This window comes from Humulus lupulus, chromosome 1 (assembly GCF_963169125.1).
Source record: "Humulus lupulus chromosome 1, drHumLupu1.1, whole genome shotgun sequence".
Classification (NCBI taxonomy): domain Eukaryota; kingdom Viridiplantae; phylum Streptophyta; class Magnoliopsida; order Rosales; family Cannabaceae; genus Humulus; species Humulus lupulus.
The window spans coordinates 83,548,854-83,566,584 of NC_084793.1; the positions used below are offsets into that span (position 1 = coordinate 83,548,854).

At 39.6% G+C, this 17,731-nt stretch overlaps 1 protein-coding gene and 1 non-coding gene across 2 annotated transcripts; one reads left to right on the top strand and one right to left on the bottom strand.

Annotated features, from left to right (window-relative positions):
* Positions 1 to 14,148: 14,148 nt before the first annotated feature.
* LOC133813066 (small nucleolar RNA R71) lies at positions 14,149 to 14,255 on the bottom strand. The gene has a single exon (XR_009884111.1). It is a non-coding gene; the product is annotated as a small nucleolar RNA R71 (small nucleolar RNA).
* On the top strand, positions 14,239 to 15,747 carry LOC133817500 (uncharacterized). Its single transcript, XM_062250043.1, has 2 exons — positions 14,239 to 14,544; positions 14,653 to 15,747. The coding sequence occupies exons 1-2, from the start codon at positions 14,239 to 14,241 to the stop codon at positions 15,745 to 15,747; spliced, it is 1,401 nt and encodes a 466-aa protein (XP_062106027.1).
* Positions 15,748 to 17,731: the final 1,984 nt, after the last annotated feature.

Sequence of the window (17,731 nt, forward strand, 5' to 3'; positions counted from 1 at the left end):
AACCTGAAACAAGAAGAAAACAAGCGTAAATCTGCACTAAACAATCCTAAATAACTTAAAATACAACCTAAAACGATCTCTAAAGCAAACCTAAAATGACCCTAACAGACGTCTTAGTATATATGGCGTGGGGTGTCCTATGAACGAACAACGATCAATATGAGCGCTAAGAATAAAAGAACCTATGTTATGATTTTTATTTCAATTACGTCAGTGAGACTTAAACTTTTATTTTATTTCTAAATATTGCATAAAGACACTTTTTTTTTTCAACCATTGGGCCCAAAATTGCCTGTTTTATCAAGGTCCCACTGAGTTTTCCCTTTAAGTGGTATTTTTCTATTAACTATGAGTTGAGTGATTTTTTTATAAAAAAAAATAGAATTAGGGCGATCTTTACAAGATAAGAGCAGATGGGTGGGAGAATCTGGTGGTGATGATGGTGGAGTTAAGGGTGAGAAAATTGTAACGCCCTGGTTACCCCAGAACAGTTACAGTGAACCAGAAATTTAACTCGCTACCCGAGTCCTTTGGTTAAAAATGTGCTTATAGTGTTATTAACAGGCTAAGGTGGAAAACCAATCAAAAGGAAAGGATATATTTTATTTAATACATAAAACTATTCATGGGCCCATAAAAAACATTTACAAGTTATTTACAACTCAAAATGGTCATTACTGTTTAAATTTACAACCCGCCGACCTAAGCGGCAAAAATAGGGTAAACCCCCTAGTTCCTATGAGAACTCCTTGCCCGTGGTGGTCAAGCGGCCGCATATGTACACATCACCACCTAAGCTATCCACTCAAGGCTGGGTGAGCTTTTCTTTCCCTTTACCTGCAACACATAGCACCCATGAGCCTAAGCCCAGCAAGAAAACACAATATAGCAAAAATATAATATCAATTGATGATCATAATAATCATACAGAACTTATAGCTCTTAACAGATGAGTGATTTAACACTTGAGGTTCTGGTAAACAATATTGGGTGACTGACAAGCAAGTCACTAGTTTAAACAAATGAGAGACTGATGGGTAAGTCTTTAACTTAACAGATGAGTGACTGATGCGTAAGTCACTAGCTTACAGATGAGAGACTGGTGGGTAAGTCTCACGGGCTCAACACCCACAGCCATGTGACTAAATAGTCACCGTGGCTCTAAGTGACTAGCCTTTGGCTAGACAAGCGCTTGTAGGATTCATCGAACTTGAGGTCGGTCCGGCATTAATGATCTTTTGAGTCATTCAATGCAGATGTCGAGTAGATCTAATCTTTGTTGGCTTGCATTGATCACGCTAAGGCCGTCCCTGACTTATGAGTCAGCACTGTGTGACTAGTGCCCAGTACCATTGCCGAACTTGACTAATGAGTCACAGCTTCGCAATTGATATTGACACCTTTGCCAATTCTGACTAATGAGTCAGTGCCATACACAAATGAGCAAGATTTGCTAAGCATTCAATAATTAACCCATGTCCACATTTACACATTCAACATGCTTCATGAATAATCATGCATGTCACATATAGGGTGCAGTTCTCTTACCTCTGGTTCGAGCGAGAAATAGAACAAGAACAACTCCTGAGAACGATCGACCTTTTGATTCCTTAGCGGTTACCTAATCATAATCAATTATAACCTCCATTAATGAAAATCAACAATGAAAGGGTCTTGACCTAAACCCCACTCTCGAGACCTCGAAACGTACCCTCACGGTGAGTAGATTCGATCCTGGGCCTGAAGGATTGAAACCCCGAGCCAAAAATCCTTAAAAACACGCAAAACGGGATTCTGGAGGAACAGAGTAGCGCTATAGTGCTGCTCAATAGCGCCCTAGTGCTATACTCAGAACCCTAAACCGCCCAACAGAACCCTGTGTAGCGCTATAGCGCCCTCTGGTGGGCGCTGTAGCACTACACCCAGCCAGAATCTCCCCTGAAATCTCTTCCTTCGACTCCTTCAATTCCAACCTGATTCTAATGCTTCCAAACCTCATTTTTGATGCCAAAAGAACCCAAAAACCATCCTCACATACCCTAAGCATCAAAACCACAAGAACCCTAGCCAAGAACTCCCAACAAAACAAATTATCCAACCTATAAATCCCAACTGAAAACCAAAGCTAAAACAGAACAAACCAGGGAATTTAATGGCTAGAAACTTACCTCAAGCTCAGATTATGATGCTCTTCAATGGTGGAACACACTCCCAAGCTCTCAAGACTTACTTCCCAAGCTTGAATCCTCAAGTTAGGCTCAAAAATCCAAAGGGAAAATGACCAAAAACAGGTACGAGAGAAGCTCTTGAAGTTGCTCTGTTTTCCTCTTCTTTCTACAACCTTCAATGGCTTATATCTATCCTAGGGGTGAAAAGACCAAAATACCCCTAGGTCAATTAAGGATTTCTAAAGGCTCCCTAGGGAAAAATTGACATTTTCCACCTATTTCGTTAATCATAATTAACGCTCTCCAATTCCCGCTATTCTCGATATTCTTAAACACCAATAATTCATATCCTGTTACCCTTCAATTCCTGGCAACGCTCTAATCATTAAAATCACCCCGAGACTTACCCCGAGCCTCGAACTTACACCTGTTATGACTACACCACTAATTAATATTCCAAGATCGTCTCATGCCGAATAGCTCGAACAAATCCACATTATAATGTGGTCTCAACAATAGGTCACCGACATGCATACAAATATACAATTACGCCCTCAACGGGCCAAATTACTAAAACACCCTTATAATGAAATGTGGACCCACATGCATGCATTTAACATCATATTATAATATAATTCACATAACACATGCATATAATCATTTAATGGCATAATTAAACAATTATGGCCCTCCCGGCCTACTAATCCAGCCACTAAACCGCATTAGGGATTTCAGAGCATTACAATTATCCCCTCCTTACAGAAATTTCGTCCTCGAAATTTATCTAAACAGCTCGGGATACTGATTCTGCATATCTGACTCCAGCTCCCAGGTCGCTTCCTCGACCTTGCTATTCCTCCACAACACCTTAACCAAAGGTATTGTCTTATTCCTGAGGACCTTATCCTTTCTGTCAAGAATCTGGACTAGCTGCTCCTCAAAGGAGAGATATGCCTCAAGCTCCAGATCTTCATAGCTCAAAATATGATTCACATCAAGTACATACCTCTGAAGAGCTGAAACCTGAAACACGTTATGCACGGCTGACAATGCCAGAGGCAAAGCTAATCTATAAGCTACTTGACCAACCCTCTCCAGGATCTCAAATGGACTTATAAATATAGGGCTCAGCTTGCCTTTCTTTCCACACCTTCTCACCCCTTTCAATGGCGAGACTCTAAGGAATACATAGTCTCCCACTTGGAACTCCACGTTCCTACGCTTGGGATCTGCATAACTTTTCTGCCTACTTTGAGAAGTAAGCATCCAAGCTCTAATCTTTTCAATGGCTTCACTGGTCCTCTGAACTGCCTCAGGACCTAAGTATCTCCTTTCACCTGTCTCATCCCAATGAATGGGAGATCTGTACTTCCTACCATACAACATCTCATAAGGTGCAACTCCAATGGTAGACTGATAACTGTTGTTGTAGGAAACCTCTATCAATGGTAGATACTTACTCCAAGATCCACCAAAGTCCAGCACACATTCTCGCAGCATGTCTTCCAATATTTGGATCATCTTCTCAGTAGTACTGAACTTCAACTAAGTTCCTATGGCCTTCTGTAAACTCCCCTAGAACTTGGAAGTAAAAGTAGGGTCCCGATCTAACACAATCAACCTAGGCGCTCAATGGAGGCGCACGTTCTCTCTCACATAGATATCTGCATACTGATCAACTGTATATGTAGTCCTCACTGGCAAGAAGTGAGCTGACTTGGTGTAGTGATCTGTAGGATCTTAAAATTTAAATCTAGATGCATGCTTCCTTTTATTTTTCCAAACACATAATAGAAACATAGAATAACACGACATACATAAGAACATTAGATTCGTAAATTAACATAAACACAATGATGTAGAAACTTACGAATACGCAGCGGAACTGGAACAAATCCTTCCTTCAATCTCTCTAACTCTTGATTCCTTTCTGTAGCAGAGTATTATCAAGAGATTGAACTAGATCAGCAACACAGTCTTCCTCACCAAGCCTTTGATCAATCTAGAACTAGTGTGGGCTGGTTCTCAACACATGAGAAAGAGATCTAGAAAAGAAGAAGAGAAAGTGGCTAAGAAAGGATTAGAGTGTCTAGGTTTTCACTTACCCAATAAATCAACTGAGACTGACCTTTGAAAACCCTAGATATCATATTCCTTATATAGACAACTTAATGGGCTTTATTTAAATTTTGAATTAATTAAAATAATAAACAAAAAGATAAAAGCCTTGGGCTCCCACAAATGGACTTGGGCCCAATACTTTTATTTTGAATTTAAATCTCAATTGGGCCTAAATTCAAAACCTTTTATTTATTTATTTATTTTAATTAATTAACTAAATTCTTATTCAAATTAACTAATTATAATTTGAAACTTGATTTAATTTTTATTTATTTATATTGACACCAATTTATCAATATTAATAAATTTACCAAAATATTCTCTTTTATTCTCTAAATCTTATATCTCTATAAATTTTCCAAAATTGACCTAGTCAACTTTAAAAAAAAAATCCTAATTGATAATTAAATCAATTATTGAGACATTCTAGATGATTTACTCAAAGGTGATGCGGGGATCATGGATCCATGAAATCAAGCTCCAATAAGTTACCGTGAATTTATTTACGAATAATTTCACTACCTTATTAATTCCTCGTGACTCCACTATAGACTTGGAATTGAACTCTTGAATTCATAGAACGTATTTTCCAAACCATAAATACGTTATCCATTGTTATAACCATTACAGTTAGTCAATCCTCTATCAATGACTTACTAACAAGCTGGGTGAAAATTACAGTTTTACCCCTCATCAGTATTTTATCCTTAACTCCCACTAAGTTCCTTATAAATGATATTTCCGTGAACTTAATCACAGAAATGAGATCTCAATCATTTAACCTTTTGAACAAAGCAATTAAGGAAATCATCTTTTCACTTCTCATACAGAAGTTATAGATTTCATATCTATGAATAATACTCCCACTCAATTTCATTACTAAATCTCCAAGATGTAAGTATGGGCTAGACCGTAGGGTAAGCTGGTAACGAACAAGTCAAAAGATTTAAATAATATAATTAGCAGAATATTATCACTCAGAATTAAGATCGACTTAACCTATGGTCAACGTTGTGATATTGATTAGATTCGATAACAACGATACTTATTTATCAATCAATAATCAATATCGGTCCTAGTCCGATGTAACCAAATACATCCGATCATATCTACTTGGTCAATGCCTTGGACAAGACATCACACTCCTAATGTGTAAGTAGATCATATCGTAGATTTCCTAATCAGTGAAAATCCAATGCACTGATCTAATCTAGGACTTGTTCTTTTGAACATATAATTACAACTATAATCCACTGTGACCTAGTCACCATAATTGTAACTATCCATATGTTCAGGATTTTATGAATGTTTGTATTAATTGAATAAACATGTAATAAAACAAGCGAACAATTCAATTGAATAAACAAAATGATTTCTACTTCTTTTATTGATAATAATAACGTGTTACATAAGAAAAATGGTTTTATTAAGGGCATAAAACCCAACATGATCCACTATCACCCATATAGAATCATGCTGACCAACAGTCTTGGGTAAGCCCACCACGAAATCCATCATGATGTCCTCCCACTTCCACTCTGGGATATCCAGAGGCTGCAATAATCCTGCCAGCCTCTGATGCTCAGCCTTGACCTGCTAACATGTCAAGCACTTAGCCACATACTCTACTACATCTCTCTTCATCCCCAGCCACCAATACAACAATCTCACATCTTGATTCATCTTCGTGGTGCCTGGATGCAAAGAGTAAGGTGTAGTATGAGATTCGTCCAGAATCTCTCACCTCAAATAGTGTCTAGCGGAACACATATTTGCCCCTTGTATCTCAACAAGCCTAACTCAGACACTATATAATCTCTGGATGCTCCAGCCAAAACATCCTCTCTGATCTTGATCAGTTGTGGATCACTCAACTGACCCTCCTTGATTCTCTCTAACAGTGTAGACTGTAGCGTAATATTTTCCAACTGGCCCACCAGCAACTCTATACCAGCTCTGGTCATATCATCTGCTAACTCTCTGGCTATCAATCTCGCACCATAAATCTGTCCCGGACCCTTCTGGCTTAAAGCATCAGCTACCACGTTGGATTTTCTTGGATGATACAAAATCTCACAATCATAATCTTTTACTAACTCTAGCCAACGCCTTTGTCTCATATTCAAATCTTTCTGAGTGAAGAAGTATTTCAGGCTCTTGTGGTCTGTATAGATCTCACACTTCTCTCCATAAAGATAATGCCTCCATATCTTTAAAGAAAAAACCATAGCCTCCAACTCTAAATCATGAGTGGGATATCTCTTTTCATACTCCTTCAACTAACGAGAAGCATAAGCAATTACCTTTTTTGATTGTATTAGAACACAGCCCAAACCCTAATGAGAAGTATTGCAATAAATCACAAACTTCTCCGGATCTGTCAGAAGACTCAGAATCGGAGCTGTAATCAATCTCTGCTTCAGTTCCTGGAAGCTGTTCTCATATTTATCTGACCACGCAAATTTCGGATTATTGCGTGTCAGCTCAGTCAATGCAGTAGCTATTTTTGAGAAACCTTCCATGAAACGCCTATAATAACCTGCCAATCCAAGGAAACTTCTAACCTTAGAAGCATTCTTTGGCCTTGGTCAATCTCTGACTGCTTCAATCTTTGTTGGATCTACCTTAATCTGCTCATTACTGACAATGTGCCCAAGAAAGGATACTTGAGATCACCAGAACTCACACTTCTTGAATTTGGCAAACAATTTGTGTTCCCTCAGCCTCTGTAAAACCAACCTCAGATGTTGCTCATGCTCTGACTCAAACTGAGAATATACCAGAATATCATTGATGAAGACGATCACAAACTGGTCTAGATAATCCTTGAACACTATGTTCATCTGCTCCATAAAAGCAGCAGGGGCATTAGTCAATCCAAAATACATAACTAAGAACTCATAATTCCCATACCTGGTACGAAAAGCAGTCTTTGATATGTCTCCCTTCTTGACCCTCAACTGATGATAACTAGAACGAAGGTCGATCTTTGAAAATACCTTCTTACCTTGCAACTGATCAAACAAATCATCTATCCTTGGCAAAGGATACTTATTCTTAATTGTCAACTTATTCAGTTCTCTGTAATCAATGCACATCCTCAGAGAACCATCCTTCTTCTTTACAAACAGAACTGGCGCACCCCAAGGTGAGAAACTAGGTCTGATAAAACCCAAATCCAACAGTTCTTGCAACTGTACTTTGAACTCCGTCAACTCAGCTGGGCCATTTTGTAAGGTTCTCTAGACACTGGCTCCATCCCTGGTGCCAGTTCTATCACAAACTCTATCTCTCTATGCTGTGGCAACCTTGGCAAATCTTCTGGAAATACATCCAGAAATTCACAAACAAGTCTGGTCTCTTTTGGCCTCACTGGCACGACCTGAGTGGTATCAACCACATTGGCTAAGAATCCAACACAACCTCCTTGCAATAGATCCCTAGCCCTCAATACAGAAATCATAGGTATGTGAGGTCCATGCATAGTACCAACAAACACAAAAGGATCCTCACCTTCAGGCTCAAAGGTGACCATCTTCCTTCTGCAATCAATAGTTGCCCCATACTTTGCCAACCAATCCATACCCAATATCATGTCGAAGTCAGTCATAATAACTCTATCAAATCCACTGACAACTCTCTCCCTTCCACTATCACTGGCAAAGATCTGACCCATCTTTTGGATACCACTAACTCCCTAGTGGGTAACAAAGTTCCAAACCCCACAACATAAAAATCACAGGGTCCACACAGTCTATCAATAATACTACTAGCAACAATGGAATGTGTAGAACCAGAATCAATCAATACATTATAAGGGGGTTCCAGCACTAAGAAGCTGACCTGTAACAACTGAGGGAGAAGCCTCAGCTTTTGCTTGTGTCAATGCGAACACTCGAGCTGGGGCCGAGCTGTCCGCTTTTCTGGGTTCTTCTTTTCTTGCCTTAGGGAAATCCTTCTTAAAATGACCTACTGCTCCACACAAGTAGCAGGCCTTTGCCCTACAATCTCCCAAATGATGCCTCTTACATCTAGGGCATTCAGGACGAGTCTTCCAAGCTTCACTACCACCTGGACGACCCATTGAAATACCACGGGGCTGCCTATCAGAACCTGGAACTGGGAAGGTGTCAGGAACCTTTTTTTTCTGATCACTGGGGCCTATACCCCTACCAGAACCCACAAATGGAGGACCTATCCTCCTGAATTCTTTTCTGGCTATACTGTCTCACCAGATCTTGTTCTCTGCACTCTCTGCTATGAGTGCCTTCTCAACCACCTTTGCATAGGTAGTATCCCCAGCCACAGTGGTAATACGTACATCACGGGCTAATCTGGGCTGAAGCCCCTGAAGAAATCTCTCTCTTCTTGTCCCATCAGTGGGCACCAGCTCCATGGAAAATTTTGCCAAACAATCAAACCTTAAGGCATACTCAGTGACTGACAAACTTCCCTGAAGTAGCCTAATGAATTCCTCTGCCTTTGCTGCCCTGATGGCATCATTATAATATTTCTCGTTGAACAGAGTCTGAAACTCTTCCCGACTCAGGGCATTAACATTCTTGGTCTGGGTAATAAACTCCCACCAAATTCGAGCATCCTCCCGAAACATATAAGTGGCACAGGCCACCCTCTCGTTACCAGCCACCCTCATGAAATCTAGGATGATGGTAATCATACTCATCCACTGCTCTGCCTTGGCAGGATCTGCACTGCCCTAAAAAAATGGAGGTTGCTGCTTCTTGAACCTTTCGTAAAGAGGCTCCCATTTGTTTCCAACCTCGGGCAGCTGCCCAGCTGCTGGCACCGACACAGGAGGTGCCTCTGATACACTAGCCACTGCAGGTGCTTGCTATTGTCTTAGGAGATGAAGCTCTTCTCCTTGTCTCAACACTGTAGCCTGCAGAACATTAAATAACTACTGCCAGTTTACAGGAGCTGGCTGTGGAATCTGTCCTTGGTCATTCTCTTGACCCTGATTGTTATTATTCTGGCCTTGATCACTCTGGCTAGCTGACATATCTGTTTGTCCTGGATTCATTCTTATCACTTATACCTTGCTGAAACAATGATTAATACGACCAGTCAGGTAGTAAGAACTAAACCTCTTGCCGCCTTATGGTCCAAGAACCCATGCCGCGGCCCCAAGAACCCATGTCGTGGCCCGCCTCAACTAGAAACCCCAACCCCCAAAACAGGGCATGCGTGCCGCGACCCAAGCTAGGGTGTGCCGTGACCCGCCCTTCTTCCTGGCCTCCTAAGTGTTCTAGAGGGCAGTGGCTCAGCAAGAACAATGTCGCGGACCGACCTTCCGAACCCAGAAAAATCGTCCATTTTCACGACTAAAACCAAGGCAATTTACCCCAAAATCAACCCAACAATTCAAGTTAATCATCACAGAAGCTCTACTATAGTCTCAGCAAAAAAACCTAACAAAACTAATCCCAAAGCACACCCAAACACCCAAGAGAAATTCAAAACTTAGTTCATATGCATGAACCTATATTCCTAACCAAAACTCAGCAAAAATTCAGTTGATCATCAAATTTTAGAGCTTACCTTTGAACCTAATTAAGTCCCTGAGTTAATCCCCTGAGTTCCAAGCTTCAATCCTCCCACGCTCCAGCCTTGAGTTATGAATTTCCTAGCTTAATCTCCTCAAAGTTTCCCCTTGATATGGCTTAGAGAAAGAGAGAGAGAAGAAGTTTGGCTCGGTTCCTTAGTTTCTGAATGCTTCCGTGATTTTGTTTTACTTATCCTAAGTCATTTAAGTTACCTCCAAGGCTTGGGGTACCAAAAACGTCCCCGAGGGAAAAATGGTAAATTTCCCCAATATTCCCTCCTAAACGTTCTAACTTCAAATATATCTCCAAATATTTATTTCCATAACCGAATAACCCCATAAAATGTCTAATGCCCGAAATACCTCTCGACTCGCCCCAAGTCGGGTATTCGACCTCGTTGTGACTTTCTAGCTAAACCGCTCCCTAGGAGTGTCTCAGATCGTGCATCACAGATTTATCACAAATATATCACAATAATTACATTTACGCTCTTAGCGAGCTAAATTACAAATATGCCCCTAATAACCAAACGGGGCCCACATGCATATTTAATTCACCTAAACATGCATTTCTAATCACATACTCATCAAATTCACATATTAACATGATAAACTACTTATTGCCCTCTAGGCACGCTAATCAAGGACCTAAGCCTTATTAGCGAATTTGGGACGCTACAATTTCCCACATCACGACCTGTTGGTGATTGAGAGCCAAATCTCCAACAAAATGGTGGCACAAATTCTAGTAGACAACAGGAGTTCGGTGAACATCTTGTTTAAGTCAGCCTTCGAGAAGATAGGGCTGACCACGATAGACTTGTCCCTTTGCGCCTTGACGCTCTACAGATTCTTAGGAGAATCCCTCATCTTGATGGGGCAGTAAAGCTCTCTGTGACGCTTGGAGAGGTACCTCGCCAAGCCTTCAATTACTGAACCTTTGTGGTTGTGGACTGTTCCTCAGCCTACAACACCATCTTGGGACGACCGACACTAGTGGAGTTTAGGGACGTCACCTCCATCAATAATCTATGCATGAAATTCCCAATGGATGCAGGTATTAGTACAGTCTGTGGTGACCAGAAAGAGGCAAGACAGTGTTACAACGTCTCCCTCAAGGCTCCAGTGATGATGGTAAGGGGGGAAGGTCCCAAGAAGTTTGAGGCCTCAAAAATACAAGCTTTCCAAGAGTCGAGGACCGACGAGTTAGACCCAGGGGTTCAAGAGGACGTGGATGAGGTAGTTCTTAATACCTCCAACCCCAACAGGAAAGTAAAAGTTAAGGGAAGCTTAAAAACGGAAGTCCGAGAGGCATTGGTAGGCTTCCTCTGAGGAAACCAAGATGTGTTCGCATGGTCACATTCTGACATGACTGGTATTGATCCAAATATCATATGCCATGCTTTGAATGTCGATCCTACCTTTGCTCCCGTCCAGTAGAAATAACAGACGTTTGATCAAACTCGAAAATAGGCTTTCAAGGCTGAAGTGGACAAGCTCCTCTCCAATGGGTTTACCTAAGAAGCCTAATACCCTAGGTGGCTGTCCAATCCTGTCCTCGTGCCAAAGACAAATGACACTTGGAGGACATGCATCGATTTCTGGACCTTAATGAGGTTTGTCCAAAGGACTGCTTTCCGCTCCCCAAGATAGACTAGATGGTTGACGCCATCTCTAGTTACAAGTTGCTGTCATTCATGGACACATACTCGGGATATAACCAAATATCCATGCACATCGCCGATCAGGAGCACACTACCTTTCGAACTGACAAGGGTGTCTATTGTTACATTGTGATGCCTTTTGGGTTGAAAAATGCTGGTGCCACCTACCATAGGCTGGTTAACAAGATGTTAAAAAACAAGTTGGGTTGAAACATGGAGGTTTATGTGGATGATATGCTGGGCAAGTCCAGGACTGCTCCAGACCACGTGGACGACCTGACTGAGATCTTTGTGATGCTCTGTCGGTTCGAGATAAAGCTCAACCCCCAAAAGTGTACATTTGGGGTTGCCTCCGGCAAGTTCCTAGGCTTCATTGTCACTGCTCAAAGGATTGAGGCAAACCCCGAGAAGATCAAGGCCCTAATCGAAATTCCATATCCCAAAAAACATAAAGACGTTCAAAGCCTGACAGGGAGGATTGCAGCTTTGAGCCGATTTGTCTCCAAGGTAATAGACAAATGCATCCCTTTCTTCAATGCTCTCTGAGAAAGTCAGAGGTTTGAATGGACAGAAGAGTGTGAGACTTCATTTTAGTATCATTTTAGAATCTGTTTTTGTGGTAATCTTGAGTCTTTATGTTTGTTTTGTGCAAGATTACAATTTTGTTTGTCTTTGTTGTAGGTTTATGCGTTGAATCATGAGAAAAATGTAAAAAAAGAAGAGAAAATGGTGGGAAAATGAAGCTTTTGGTGGTTGTTCAACTCAAAACGGTGCTAAGGACAAGTTAAAATTAGTTTTTGATGAAGGAATGAGGTTGAAAGGCTTAAATTGGGAAAGAATGGAACTAGAGTCGCGGCATGGGTTTAAGGGTCGCGACTCTAGTCAAGTCAGAAGCTACAAGGTTGCTGAAGGGTTAGAGTGCCGGCGCTAGTGGAAGTCAGAGGCTAAAATCAGGAGGACATCAAGACACGGGCCGCGACTTGATAGTGCTTGAGTTGCGACGCCTGAAGACCTACGCAGACTTGGAACAACCTTAAAATAGACACGGGCTGCGACCTATGAAAGGTCAAGTCCCGGCCTGCCTATGAAAAATAAGGGATTCGTGATTTTTTTTTAGTATAAATTCAGACTTAATATTTAATTACGGTTAGGTAAGATTTTAATTACGAGTTTAGAGATTAATTTTGATTCTGAGATTAGTTTTTCTGCACTCTCATATTTTTTTTTTATTTCTTCTTCAAGTCTTTGAATCTTATGTTTCTACATTATTATTTTGTTGATTTAGTCATGTCTGATATGAACTACACATTTTTATCTAGGGTTTAATGTACTCACTTGGATTTATATTTAATTTTATTATGATGTTCTATTGATTCTTCTTCTTGATTCTAATATATATCATGTTTGTTTAATGTTAGTAAATACCTTATCAATATTTGCTTGATTTATGATTTTGATTCAAATTCGAAAGATTAGAATTGAATATGCTATCGTTATATAGACATAGGTTACATATTGGACGAAAGTACCTGTATGGCTTGTGTAGTAATTAGGTTTCTAAACTTAATGCCTGCTATATGTTTAAGTTTGTCACAGAGATGTAGAAAAACCTGCATATAGGATGAGATCTTATATCTTTAAAAAGAATAGGAATCGATTTATGTTAACCTGCTATTAGAATAGGAAGAAAGAAATTTAGAACTGATTAATAAAATTAGTAGAATGAAAAGTTGATGAAGTTAATACCCTAGGTCTTTTTATTATTGATTTTTATCTTTTGATTAGTTATTGTATTCACAGTTATTTAATATTTTTATAATTATATTTATTCATCTAAATTTTGTTTTCCAAATAGAAATTAAAGAACAATTATTGTTAATTGGTTAATAATCTTTGTGGGAACAATAATTTATTTATTATCTATATTACTTAAATCGATTGCATGCACTTGGGCATCATATTTTTGCGATCAAGTTTTTGGCGCTGTTGTCGGGGACTTAATTTCCAATATCAAAATTAATTTTTGCTTGTTCTAATTTGGTTTTTATATTTTACACTTATTCAGATCGAGGTTGTATTGTGTTTCAGGAATCATTGGTATATGTGGGGAAGTAGACAAAAGACGCTCATACTGATAGATCTTGAAATTGAGAGAACGTGCAAAGAAAACTGCAAGATAAATAAAATATTGGATTTTACCATGGCTGAGAACTCAAATAACGTTGTGAAAAACAATGCAAATCAAGGTAATGTAGCTAAAGTCGATTTGCCATTGAGAAACTATGTACTCCCTACTGTTACAAGGATACATTCAAGTAGTCGTCCTACTACTGTTGAGGCGAATAATTTTGAGATAAAACCCTCAATTATTCAAATGGTACAAAATTGTGTACAATTCGAGGGATTACCAAATGAGGATCCAAATCTCCACATCACAAATTTTTCAGAGCTTTGTGCGACATTCAAAATGAACGGGGTGAGTAACGGTGCTGTAATATTAAGATTATTCCCGTTTTCATTAAGAGAGAGAGCTAAGAGTTGGTTGAATTCATTCCAAGCAAACTCTATAATTACTTGGGAAGACTTGGCTCAGAAATTCCTTGGTAAATATTTTCCTCCTTTGAAGTCAGCCCGCATAAGAGGAGAGATTCAATAACTTCCATCAACTGGATGGGGAGTCTTTATATGATGCATGGGAACGTTTTAAAGAGTTGCAAAGGAAATGCCCACATCATGGAGTAGAGAAGTGGTTGCTGGTTCATACATTTTACAATGGTTTGGGGGGGGGGGGGATACAAGGGCAATTATAGATGCAACATCAGTAGAAGTGTTTATGAGAAAAAGAGCTAATGAAACTTATGAATTATTGGAAGAGTTGGTCATGGATAACTATAATTGGTCTACTGAGCGTGAGAATAAGAAGGTGGTAAGAGTCTTAGAGGTTGATCCTATTGCTTTATTGACCGCTCGAGTGGCATCTCTAACCAAGCAATTGCAGCAGAATAACCTCATCGCACAAGCAATGCAAGTACAAAATGTCATGAGTTGTGAGATTTGTGGGAGATCACATTCTTATGAACAATGCTCAAGCACAGCTAGTTGCTCAACAAATGTAAATAATATGCCTTTGGAATAGGCACTGGTTATTGGTAACTTTTCAAGACCTACACCGAACACCTACTCAAATTCATATACTCCTGTGTGGAAAAATCACCATAACCTGTCTCGGAAAAATAATAAAGGGTTACAACCACAGTATCCACAATACTCACCTCAACAACCCCCTCATCAACTGACTTATGGACTACATTCTAGGCCTTATTATGATCCAAACCCACGCCCATCTCATCCACCACCACATCCTCCAATGAACTCACCAACAATGCATCCATACCAAATAAATCAATTCATGACAGAGACAAGGTCTTCAATCAGGAATTTGGAGACACAAATGGGTCAATTGGCTAAACTGCTTTCTAGTAGACAACAAGGGAATTTTCCTAGTTCCACAGAGGTAAATCCGAAAGAGCAATGTCAAGCTGTCACTCTGAGGAGTGGGACTAAGTATGATGGACCTACAATGGATAACAAGGGGAAGAAGATAGAGGATCAACATGTTACTAGTCCAGCACAAGATGAGGTTACTGAAGATCTTCCAAAGAAAGAGAAGCCAAAACACATCGAGCCTACACCAAAGATTCCTTATCCTCAATGGTTTTGGAAGGCCAATCTTGACAAAATATTCTCCAAAATTCTTGAGGTATTTAAGAAACTTCACATTAACATTCCTTTTGCAGAGGCTTTAGAAAAAATGCCTAGTTATGTGAAGTTTATGAAAGAGATATTGTATAATAAGAGAAAAATAGAGGATTATGAAACCATTGCATTAATTGAAGAGTGTAGTGCCATTATTCAAAAGAAGCTTCCTCAAAAGTTAAGAGATCCGGGCATTTTCACTATACCTTGCACCATTGGGAACTTTCATTGTGAGAGAGCTTTATTTGATTTGGGTGCAAGAATTAATTTAATGTCATTGTCTGTTTTTAAAAGGCTTGGTTTGGGGGAAGCTAGACCCACAACTGTTACTCTTCAACTGGCTGACTGTCCAGTAACACACTCCAGAGGTATTATAGAGGACGTTATAGTAAAGGTAGATAAGTTTATTTTTCCAGCGGATTTTATTGTATTAGATATGGAGGAAGATGAGGACGTGCCTATTATATTGGGATGACCATTTTTAGCTACGGGGCAAGCATTGATCAACGTCCAGAAGGGTAAGTTAAGGCTCAGAGTACAAGGTGATGAGGTTGTTTTTAATGTTTTTAAAGTTTTGAAATATCCTTCAGCTTGTGACAATTGTTTTAGTATTAGTGTATTGAAGTAACAAGATAAAAGGGTCCAGTCTATTGAAGATCAACTTGAGTTGAGTTTTGTTGCAAGTCCTAAAGAGCGTGCTGGTACTGAAGCCAATGAATATGTTAAGTGGCTGAACTCATCAGGGTAAATTTATACAAAGAAATATAAGGAATTAGGGCAAGTGCCTGAGAGACCTCTTCCATCTATCAAGAAACCACCAGTTCTTGAGTTAAAAACTTTACTAGATCATCTTAAGTACGCTTATTTGGGTAAGAATGACACTCTCCCAGTTATTATTTCAACTTCATTATCTGTGATTGAAGAAGAGAAACTTCTTAGGGTGTTGAGGGCTCACAAACTAGCAATTGGGTGGAATTTGGTAGATATAAATGGTATCAATCCTTCAACAATGATGCATCGTATATTAATGGAGGAGGATAGTAAACCTAGTATTGATGCTCAAAGGCGGCTTAATCCTTTAATGAAAGAAGTGGTAAGGAAAGAAATTCTTAAATGGTTGGATACATGGGTAATTTACCCAATATTTGATAGTGCATGGGTTAGTCCTGTCTAGGTAGTCCCGAAGAAGGGTGGCATGATGGTGGTTAAGAATGATAATAAGGAACTAATTCCAACTCGTACAGTAACGGGTGGAGAATTTGTTTTGACTACCGTAAACTAAATAAGGCCACCAAAAAAGACCATTTTCCTTTGCCTTTTTTAGATCAGATGTTAGATAGGTTGGTAGACATCCTTATTACTATTTCTTGGATGGTGTATTCGGGATACCATCAAATTCCCATCGCACCGGAGGCTCAAGAAAAGACTACCTTCACATGCCCTTATGGAACATTTGCATTTCGGAGAATGCCATTTGGATTATGTAATGTTCCAGCAACCTTTCAGAGACGTATGATGTCTATATTCTCATGCATGGTGGAAAAAGGTATTGAAATTTTTTATGGATGACTTTTCAGTCTTTGGGCCTTCTTTCGATGGATATTTGGCTAATTTGGAAAGGGTTTTGAAAATATGTGAGGGGTCAAATTTAATATTAAATTGGGAGAAATGTCACTTTATGGTGACAGAAGGCATAGTCTTGGGCCACAAAGTTTCACGCCATGGAATTGAGGTAGACAGGGCCAAGATCTCGACAATAGAAAACTTACCTCCTTCGGTGTCTGTTAAGGGGGTTTGTAACATCCTAAATTTACTATTAAGGCTCAGTTCCTGGATTACAGTGCTTGGAAGGCATAAAGGGATTTGTATGTTGATTAACTGATTAAATGCGTGACTATGTGGCAAGCATGACATATATGATAATGTGAGTATGATTATATGCATGTTTATGAGTATTAAATATGCATGTGGGCCAATTCTTGTTCGTAAGAGCATATTTATAATATTGGCCCATTGTGGGCATAAATTTGATTATATGTGTGTAAATGATAGAGACCACATTATTATGTGGATATATTTGCAGTATACGTCTTGAGGCAGTCCTAGTGAGTGGATTGGCGGAATAGTCACAACGGGGTTTAGTACTCGGCTCGGGGCGAGCCTAGGGATATTTTGGGAAGTTTAATGTATATTTGGGCTTTATTGAATAATGGGTAATTAGTTGGGCATGACGGGATCAATTGGTAATTGGTAGGATAACTCGATGAATTAGCGCGAAACCGGGGGAGGGGGTGGGAAATGACCATTTTTCCCTTAAGGGCAAATAGGAGGCTGAGTTAATATCAAGGGAAATTTGGTCTTTTTTAGTTAAAGGATAAGCTCAGTAAGGTTAGGAAGCAGCCAGAACCCATAAGATACCCCCAGAACTCTCTATCTCCCCTATACACGTTTTTCTCTCC

Coding starts and splice junctions, on each gene's coding strand:
- LOC133817500 (XM_062250043.1), top strand. CDS start 14,239: ATGCCCACATCATGGAGTAGAGAAGTGGTTGCTGGTTCATACATTTTA. Junction 14,545..14,652: donor TCATCGCACAAGCAATGCAA/GTACAAAATGTC, acceptor CCTTTGGAATAG/GCACTGGTTATTGGTAACTT.